The 10,351-nt window shown below is 37.0% G+C and overlaps 1 protein-coding gene across 7 annotated transcripts; it reads left to right on the top strand.

Annotated features, from left to right (window-relative positions):
- Positions 1–256: 256 nt before the first annotated feature.
- CASP1 (caspase 1) lies at positions 257–9,964 on the top strand. Of its 7 annotated transcripts, none has more exons than XM_055272938.2 (10): positions 257–358; positions 989–1,255; positions 2,341–2,403; positions 4,190–4,305; positions 4,969–5,142; positions 5,570–5,804; positions 6,202–6,345; positions 8,519–8,628; positions 9,115–9,245; positions 9,870–9,964. In XM_055272938.2, the coding sequence occupies exons 1-9, from the start codon at positions 352–354 to the stop codon at positions 9,211–9,213; spliced, it is 1,215 nt and encodes a 404-aa protein (XP_055128913.1). In that variant the 5' UTR covers positions 257–351; the 3' UTR covers positions 9,214–9,245; positions 9,870–9,964. The 7 variants fall into 7 exon arrangements, with proteins under 7 accessions (XP_055128913.1, XP_055128915.1, XP_063491086.1 ...); XM_063635016.1 differs by having other exon boundaries at positions 313–358; positions 1,075–1,255; XM_055272940.2 differs by lacking the exon at positions 2,341–2,403 and having other exon boundaries at positions 290–358.
- The last annotated feature ends 387 nt before the right edge of the window (positions 9,965–10,351 follow it).

The following is a 10,351-nucleotide window of genomic DNA, read 5'->3' as shown; positions in this document are numbered from 1 at the left end:
GAACAGTGGTTCACATACTCCAAAGGTTGTGTTACTTTTCTCCGTCAAGCTTTCTAATGATTGAGAAATTCTTCACTGTGTGAATTTAATTGTACACATACTTTTTCAATCCTGTCTTACTCTCCAAGCCCCATTCCCCTCCTACCCTGATTTATCCAAGGGCTGGTGAAGAAAATTTCCCATGGATACACTACCTGATGCAGGCTACAGTTCTGATTCTTTAACGGGAAGAAAAAGATATGCATATACATGCACAGTGAGTATTTCCCAATACGTGTACAGGCCCTGCCAAAAAGGAAGGCGAAGCATACTTTCAGTTTCAGTCACACAAGAAGGGGGGAGAGAAAAGCCATGGCCGGTGAGTCTTTTACTGTTCAAAGAACAGGTCCCTGGGAACAAAGAGTTTTGGAAGGCGCTGGCTCTTCTGGAAGCCATAATTAGTATCTGTGGAAGTTTACTTGAGTAGAAGTGAGGAAAAGCGGGGAGAGGGAGGAGAGAAGGAACTAGAAGATTTTTGAGCCTTTAGAAAGGAAAGGCAAGCCCAGGAAGGAACTGAGGCTTTAGGGGAAGCCTGCTGTCATTTTGCAATCTTAATTAAACTCTTACTTACATGTTGAAAGTCTGACAGAGGGTACAGAATCGGCACTGGAGGAGTACTAGCAGCAGTGGTTCCTAAATGAAATGGGCTATTTCTGCTTCATTACTTTATTAATCAGAGATAAATAAACACGGGACATAAAAGGATGATCTCTGCTTTCCAGGGACTAATGTGGAAATGGTAAACTCAGTCTTCAGGCCACTCCATGCACATGTATGGAGACTATTGAGGGAAACAAGTAGGACAGCGATACAGTAAGAAGAGGGATTACCCAACTGTGAGGAGGGGGACATTTCACTGATGAAATCTAATGAGGTCACTTTCTGTTGATTACATGAGAGGAATATGAGGCTGTTTTCATGATGTGAGAAACCCTTGTGCTCCAAACAGACAAGGTCCTGAAGGAGAAGAGAAAACTGTTTATCCGTTCCATGGGTGAAGGTACAATAAATGGCTTACTGGATGAATTATTACAGACAAGGGTGCTGAACCAGGAAGAGATGGAGAAAGTAAAACGTGAAAATGCTACAGTTATGGATAAGACCCGAGCTTTGATTGACTCCGTTACTCCGAAAGGGGCACAGGCATGCCAAATTTGCATCACATACATTTGTGAAGAAGACAAGTACCTGGCACAGACGCTGGGACTCTCAGCAGGTAAGGGTCAGTGACTCACACTCAAGTTCACCTAGGGCCTCTCTTCATGCCTGCCTTTATGTTAATTTGAAGAAAACTTTCTTATCTCTGGCTTCAGGGCCATATTTCTGTAGCAGGGTCTCTATTGCATGTCCCTTGACTCTCCTTTTGATTCTTTTCCTTCATCCTCAGTGGTACTCTTCTGATTAAAGCTCATTTCCTGTTCTGATTATGTGGTAGCTCCTTTGCTGAAGCTCATGAGAACCATCTGAAAAGCTTCAGGCTGTGTGTTCCAGTGTTCCTGGCAAGGCAAAATATTTACTTGTGGATTTATTTTTGTTGAATGCAAGGGGTCCGTAGGCACTTATGTAGTTGTAAAGTCACATGAAGCTTTAAAGTTTATAATCAAATACTTTTTATAACTTTTCTCCAAAATTTTACCCTCCTAAAAGAATAAAATATATTTCAATGATGGCGATACACTCAGAGAACACATGGGCGATACACTCAGAGAACGCATTAAACATATAGAAAAGTAAAGATTTCTAGTGGGCTCATTCCTCCAGTTGCCTCCTTGTATTTTCTTTGAGTAAGATCACCCGGTTGCCTGTTACCAGGCTGTGGATCATGCTGTGAGGCCTGGAAATCCTCCACTTGCAACCTTCCTCAGGCCCAATACAGGGCTCAGGAACTGAGCTGGCCAAATCTCATGACCACTTGGATCTACCACGTGGTGAGGATGAGAGTTCTGGTGGATTCCCAGTCATTGATGTCTGTGGCACTTCCTAAAGCCACTTCAGAGGGAGATGTTCTTTGAAAGCAAAAGCCTTCTGTTGTAAGGGTTAGCTAAGACTTACGCCTGTCTAAGCAGACATTACAGATGTTTCTGTTTTCATCTATGTGTAATAAACATGTATTTTTCTATCAATGCCTCTTTCATTTTCTACCTCCCACCACTCTCTAAATTAAAGAACATCTTGAACATTATTTAATGTCAGTCAGTCAGTGTTATGGGAGAAATTTTTAGTGGGGAGTGTTTCACAGATTGGGGTAAAGTTTTCCAGAGATAATAAGTGACTACTTCAATATCCTTTATCTTTTCATAGATCAAACATCTGGAAATTCCCTTAATATGCAAGACTCTCAAGGAGTACTTTCTTCCTTTCCAGGTAATGCTGTTTTTAAAGGAAGAGCATTCTTTGACCCACATCTTCCTTGACATTAACTTTGTAGGATGAACCGTGGGTAAATGGGCTATGGAGAATTCTCATAGATTGGTCATATAATTTTCTTTTTGTAATCTATTCTGCTTTGTAGAAACTGTTTCCACAGCTTCATTCTCCACGTTTATATTAAAAATTCTGAATCTGTGTCTCAAATTCTGATTACTCAAATAAGTACCAAGCTTCATTATTTAAGCCTACTGAAATATTCACTCCCATCTCCCAGAGACACCTTATTCTAAACTTTCCCAGAGTTGAACATGCCACACTTTCACACCCTGCTTCTCTTCCGGTTTTGTGTAACTTGGTTATTGGTGCCACCGTAACCAGTTGTTCAAACCAGGAACTTGAAACTCATATGGGACCCTTTTTTCTCATGTACCTCTAACATTCAAGCCATGGCCAAGTTTTATGCAGGCTTTTCTCAAATTTGGAACCGTCTCTCTATTTCTACTTCTATTATTTTATTAAAGAACCCCTATTCCCATAGTGCACCCTTAAAAGAAACTTATATCTGAAAGCAATGTAGAGGCTAGGAATGCAAATTATTTATCAAGTTCAGATATTACTCTACTGAATTTATTAAGGTTGGATATCATGAATATTTTCTTAAATGTTTCACAGCATGGGATATTCAATATATAAAGAAATACTGGCTTCTTTACTATGAAAAAATAGCTCAAAAATAACCTAACTACTTCTATTTAGTTTTTTCTATTGTTTTCACACTTCTTTATGAAGGAATCCAACATTTTATCCAACAAATGATTATTCTATAATTTTCTCCAATATATCTATTCTAATTAGTTCTTCTCCACATCAACACATTTCATGCTGCCTTTGTTTATCTAACTGATTGTATAACCATTTTTCAAATTTGTTTTTAAAATTAAATATTATTTTTTGCCTTAATAGTTTCTAAAAGATCCTCCACACATCTAGAAAACTTATTTCTATTTTAAAACAAAGGTTACATTAATTTCTTTAACAAGGACATCACATTGTTGGACTGTGTTGAACCTGTGATGAAATAAAAAGCTCAAGGATTTTCTTACATAAACTGTGAAAACATTTCCTATGTGTCTGTGCAATTAATGTTTAGTGCTATGAATCCACCTAGTGTGTACCTTGATTTTAGCATTTATCATTATATCTTCATCCTAGTTCGTATATTCAATATTCATGTCCTTTCATATAGATACATAGAAGGAAGATATCCTGAAGGACAGGACAAAGATTCATTAAAAAATATTCCTAGTGCTTACTACCATGTATATTAACTAAATAAATAAAAAGATAAACATGTATTTTAAAAAATATTTTAGTAGATTAAATTAAGACCTGATCCCATTAAATTTTATCCTAGGGTTTGAATATTTTGAAAAAAGTTTATATTCTAACTATTTTATCTCACACATTGTTTGTTTTCTGAGTGTTTCATCAGGCATAGAATTGAAATTTTCCCTTTCTATGTTAGTATCTAAAATGCTTGTAGAAAGGCTGATCCTGAAATATGAAAGAAGATACTTGTAACGCATACCTGGAAATCTCTGGCTTGAAATGTGCTCTATTCGGAGCAAACTCACTCAGCTGTGTTAATGATGTAGCTCAGGATTGTCCTCCTCAGAGTGCATTTCCTCTTCTGTGGCTTTATCCGTAGGTGAGGCTGTAACAAACACAAAGCGGAAGAAACAGGGATGCCACTGTTCATGATGTTCTTTGTCTCTTGCAGCTCTTCAGGCAGTGCAGGACAACCCAACTATGCCCACATCCTCAGGCTCAGAAGGGAATGTCAAGCTTTGCTCCCTAGAAGAAGCTCAAAGGATATGGAAAGAAAAGCCGGCAGAGGTGCCATGCTCAGGACACAAGGATAGAGTGGGGTGAAAGGAACACTTGAGGCAGTTCTGAAATGCAGTGGCTTATTCTTAGAGCCAACTTCATTGAGCAGTTCTGGAGAATCATACTTCTGCTCCCCTTACATAAAGAATTTCTATATCCTAGGATCCCAGGTTTATAGAAAGAGTTCCAAATTGGATCCACTTCCTGGGTAAATAACATCAGTGATGGCAGCTATTGAATGCTTATTATGAATGGGCATTGTTCTAAGCATTTTGCACATGATAATACATAATTTTTAACCTTAAAGATAACCCATTTTAGAGATCAAGAAGCTGAGACAGGGGATTGTTAAATATTTTTCCCAAAGAAAAAGAATCAGAAATTGGAACAATCAGTTTTAGAATTCAGTCATTTTTGCTTCAAAGCTTGTGCATCTTTCAAAATCCTACCTATCAAGAACAATGAAGTCAGAAGCTCAGCTGCCATCTGGGCATTTGTAATGTCCACGCATACTCTTGAAGCAGCATTCATTTCTGTTCCCCCTTTTCAGTGTATGGTTCATGGGGTTTGGTATCTTGATAGGACTAAGGAAGGGGAAGCTGTCATAAACCAGTAAGGGAAATATTTAATTGGAGAGAACAAGGCTGTTCATTCAAACTGCATTTCCTACAGATTTATCCAATAATGGACAAGTCAAGCCGCACACGTCTTGCTCTCATTATCTGCAATGAAGAATTTGACACTCTTCCCAGAAGAACTGGAGCTGAGGTTGACATCGCAGGCATGACAATGCTGCTACAAAATCTGGGGTACAGCGTAGATGTGAAAAAAAATCTTGCTGCTTCGGTAAGTTCTATTATACAACAGAAACATGGTTATGCCCCTCGTATAACTAAATAATATTAGAAAGCTTGGTTGTAAGACCAAGAAATGTAATCTCTTGATAATCTAAAATACAAACTTGCCATGAGAAAGTGCTGGATACTACATGGTCCTTTCTAACATAAGAGTCATTCAGCACAAGCCTGGTATAACTGAATTGGGAAATGTTTTATTGACTCAGTAATGCCACCGTCTCTCTACAAGATAACTCTGGATGACTTCCTATAACACTTTCCTTCACCTTTCTTGAAACTAAGAGTGCGTTTTTTTTTGGCACCCCATTGTTTGTCATGGAATTCCTTAAGAAACTCCTTAAGTATTTATTTATTGACTTTCCAAGGTACCATGAGAGTTAATTACAGTCGAAAATCAGTAATATGGTCTCTTTCAGGACATGACTACAGAGCTACAGGCATTTGCACACCGCCCAGAGCACAAGACCTCTGACAGCACATTCCTGGTGTTCATGTCTCATGGTATTCTGGAAGGCATATGTGGGAAGAAACACTCTGAGCAAGTCCCAGATGTATTACAACTCAATACAATCTTTAAAATGTTGAATACCAAGAACTGCCCAAGTTTGAAGGACAAACCGAAGGTGATCATCATCCAGGCCTGCCGTGGTGGTGAGTGATGATGCCTTTGAGAACACCAGACAATCAAATACTATCTTACTCTGTATGAATCCAGGAATTTCTGGTTTCTTATTGTTTGTCTTTTAATGTCAAAGAACATGGACTGTCAGTATTCCAGATTGCAGCTTCTGTGAATTGAATGGCTGGTTGGTAGATATTTGTTCCATATTCAAGCTTGAGATTTTGATGTTTGGAAATTTTTACAATTTGTTTGATGGTTAGAAAAGATAAAAATTGTTGAAAAGATTGTAACTGAAATGTAGGTGTGTATTTGCATGTGAATTAATGATAGAGCAAACACATTAATAAATCTCATTGAACAGAGGCTGGGAGGAAAACATCTTCTCAGCCATTGATAGTAGTAACAAATCAAATTGTGTCTTTCCAGACGGCTATGGTGTGGTGTGGTTAAAAGATTCAGCAGGAGTTTCTAGAAACGTATCTTTACCAACTACAGAAGAGTTTGAGGATGATGCTATTAAGAAAGCCCACATAGAGAAGGATTTTATCGCTTTCTGCTCTTCCACACCAGGTAACAGGTTTCTACCAGGACATCTTTGTTGGGGCTATCAATACAAAAAGTGACAATCACCTACTAGAGGTGGTGATTAACAACTCAAGACCAACTCAACCTTTGTTCCAAGTTATACACGCAATTTTCTTTATCCAAGAGATCAATTTTACATATCCGTTCAATGCATTACTAATTAAAGAATTCATCTATGTTTCAAAATATTTTTGGAACTTTGAGCGATAACAGAGAATTAAATGGAAGATGGTATGTGCTGTAGTACATTAGAATATGACTCTGCACAGAAAATTCCGCCATGTTGAGATCATTCATTAGTCCAATTTGCCCAGACATCAAATATTTATAGGAGAAGAGTAGGAGCAAGGTTCCGAAAAGTAGAACAGCAAGCGAGGCACTTTGGGGCCCTAAATTAAAATGGGTTTTACGTAGAAGCATGAAGTGTATAAGACAGAATATATTTGAATTTTTCTAAATGTATGCTTTGGAGTAAGAATCTTGCTATTATTGACTGACGCAGACATTTAGTATTTTGTAAAACAGTTCCACTAGTTCCTCCTTGGGCTTTCCTTGAATTGCTCACTAATATGTGAATATAAATATTATTTTTCTAAGGATTTAATAAATTAATATATTTGAAATATTGGGCACGACACAAAATAAAGCACACATTAAAAAACTGCTATTATTTAAAATGTATATATTTGATAACTTAATTCAGTTACTTTTCTAAGCAAGGTTTAAATAAAAATTATTTAAATCCTTTCATTCACCACCTTTGGCAGTTTCCTGAGAGGACTCGCATTCTCTTGGTCACTTCTGGCCCAAAGGCCCTGCCTCTGCCCAAATAGTTAAGTTTTCTAAAATATTTTCTAAAATGAGATATCTTCTTTCAGAAGAAGCTTGGTTCTACATTGTGTTGAACATGCCCTGATGTAGAACTCAATAATTTTTTTCCACAGTGATCAGAAACAATGACACCACCCAAAAACACCATATATTTTCAGCCTGAGTACATATAGCAGAGTTTAATATTAGACAGAACTGTTCTTTAGTATCCTTTGATCCCAGCCTTCCACATGCCATTCACTGCTCTCTAAGTAGTTCTTTGTAGGCCCCTGGCTTCTCATCATCAATCTGGCTGATTTATGTGTCTTTCTTTTCTTTCACTTTCCTTACTCCTCCCTTCCAGATGACTGTCAGAAACTCCAATTCAGTTATCTATAACTTCCATGTTAAACCTATCTCCACATTCTGCTGTGCCAATCCCAACCACATCATAGTGATCTCCTGAAGAAAAATAATTATCTACTTCCTTAATTTCACAAAACATTTGCAGAGATATCTGTCTCCACCATATCTTTCACTTACTTCCTTTTACTAGAACAAGTCTCAGTTAAAGGCTTCATTTAGCTGAGATAGCTGTGTTTCTAAATAGAATTTTATTATCAATATATACTTTATGACCATTATAACTGGCTAAAATGTGTCATTAAAGAATGTGTCTGTCATTATATACAGAGCTATTGTTGCTGCTTTTCTCTTATGCCTTCCTTTGCATAATTTTATGCCTTCATTACTTCTGTGTCTACTATGTAATAAATTAATATTGTTTTTCTTTAATATTTCTCTTCTTCATAAGAACTTTTTTCCTCCAATATAATGTGCTTATTTCCTTATCTACTCCTCCTAGGTTTCTACTTTTGTTCTGTTTTATGATTTTTATAGTTAACTTTTTGTGTGTAAATATCTTACTGTCAATGTTATTTAATTTCGATTAATCTTTTATGAAGTACATAAATTGAGAATTTGTTAATATAATTACTCCATGTAGGCTGAGTATTGCATATCCTGGGTTATCTCAAACACTTGCATGACCTCAGATACCTCTTGTGTATGGAGTTATTACCATCCCCTGTATAGCTAGCTGAGTCTATTAAATATCAGAATGCATAATTAACTTAAATCACAGTCAGTAATACCACTTTGGGAATGTACATTTAGATATTTCGTTTCCAAATCCCAATCACTCCCCTCTACCCCATTCTGCCTTTTCCTTATTTGCTACTAAATTTATGATTTCAAACATCCCTCAGCTGGAGTAGAAATACCAGGGTTTCTTCTCTTTCTTCAGTCAAGAGCCAGTCTTGAGATTTGAAATGTGCTTTATCCATAGATAATGTTTCTTGGAGACATCCCACAAAGGGTTCTGTTTTTATTATGAGACTCATTGAACATCTGCAAGAATATGCCTGTTCCTGTGATGTGGAGGAAATTTTCCGCAAGGTACGACTCTAGTGGATGCTATTTCACTCTATTTCCCTGAATGCTTGGCTATTGCAATTGGAAGCATAGAAAGCAGATCCAGACATGTTTATCTTCCAACAATGCCCTTCTTTCCAAAAGAGTTTTGGAGTTCTTTGGAGAGTGGACAAACCTAGGATCCTAATCCAATCTGTTAAGACCCACAGCCTTGAGAAAACAGTCATTTAGTTTCACCCCGCTCCTGCCCTGCAGAGACAAATGAATGCACTCTAATTTACCTGTGTCTCTGATGGCTATTAGATCCAGCAGCAGATTTAAAATGCCCTGAGGAGGGTCATTCAATGCTTACATACATATATGGTTCTACTTGTTGCAGATGGAAGTACTTTTTGTTTTTGTCACTTATTTTGCTATATTTGTTGTAGTTTTTTGGCATAACTCAAGAAACTCTTGAAAAAATATCTCAGCAAACAAAAAAAGGGCTACAGACTCTCTTTACTCTTTTAGGTTCGATTTTCATTTGAGCAGCCAGATGGTAGAGCACAGATGCCCACCACTGAAAGAGTGACTTTGACAAGATGTTTCTACCTCTTCCCAGGACATTAAAATAAGGAAACTGTATGAATGTCTGTGGGCAGGTACATGTGTATGGTCGGGAGTGTGGGAAGGTTGAGGAAAGGGTACTGAAAGTCCATTTTAGTCAAGAACTCTAGGTCTACAGGCTGAGAATCCTTAATCCAAAAATTTGAATTTTGAAATGCTCTAAAATCCAACACTGTGTGAGCGCTCACAAGATATTCAAAGGAAATGTTTATTAAAACATTTCAAATTATAGGTTTTTGGATTAGGGATGTTAAACCAGTAAGTATACTGTTGAATTCCAATATACAAAAATATCTAAAATTTGAAATACTTCTGGTAGCATGCATTTTGGATAAGGGATAATCAAGCCATTTACAGAAAATACTGAAGTAATGCCTTTCTTCTGATCAGTGCAGAGCATGTTGCTCTTCTCCCAAAGTTTTTCATTTAGACCTCTTCTGAGATTCAGCTGATATTGGCCTAGAAGTGGCTGTAAGACCATGAACTCTCACTTCTGGATGTTTCGGTCCTTCACCTCAGCAGGGTATATTTAAACATAGCATGTGGTCTTTCCTTTTAAAATTGTGTATGTTCCCATTGGTGGTATAACTTTATAACTTCCAAGTCTTTAACAAAATTCTTTCCTATTTTTTTTTTATTATTATTTCTTTTTCTCACAGGAAGGAAGAAGAGATCCTTCTGTAAAGGTTTTTGGAATTATGTCTGCTGAATAGTAAACTTTTTTGAAATAATAAATCTGTTAGAAAAATGAAAACTTGTCCTCATTTTTCTCCCACACTGAAGAAACAGGGACTGGAACTGAGAGTGACTAAGGAATTTAGAGTGTTCGACTTAATCTGTCAGACCCAAACAGGCTATTGGCACCTTTCTTTCCCAGAACTTAAAGTAAAATAAAATATAAAAATTTAAAAAAGAAAATCAGACTTACAAACATAGCAATGTTTTTATTACTTTCTTGAACAAAAATTTATTTTGTGCCATTTTTAAAAAAAAGAAAGATCATTTGCTGGGCTTTCTGCTTTGGGGATGTGGTACAAGTTACAGCAGGTATCTGACTTCAAATAATTTAGAGCTCAGCTGGAGAGATGGGGGAAGACAGCTAGTTATGACAGTGACAGTGTAGTGTGATAAGGAACTTTTC

This window comes from Symphalangus syndactylus, chromosome 3 (assembly GCF_028878055.3).
Source record: "Symphalangus syndactylus isolate Jambi chromosome 3, NHGRI_mSymSyn1-v2.1_pri, whole genome shotgun sequence".
Lineage (NCBI taxonomy): Eukaryota > Metazoa > Chordata > Mammalia > Primates > Hylobatidae > Symphalangus > Symphalangus syndactylus.
The sequence above is the reverse complement of the archived record's forward strand: the minus strand, read 5'-3'. Positions and strand labels throughout refer to the sequence as shown.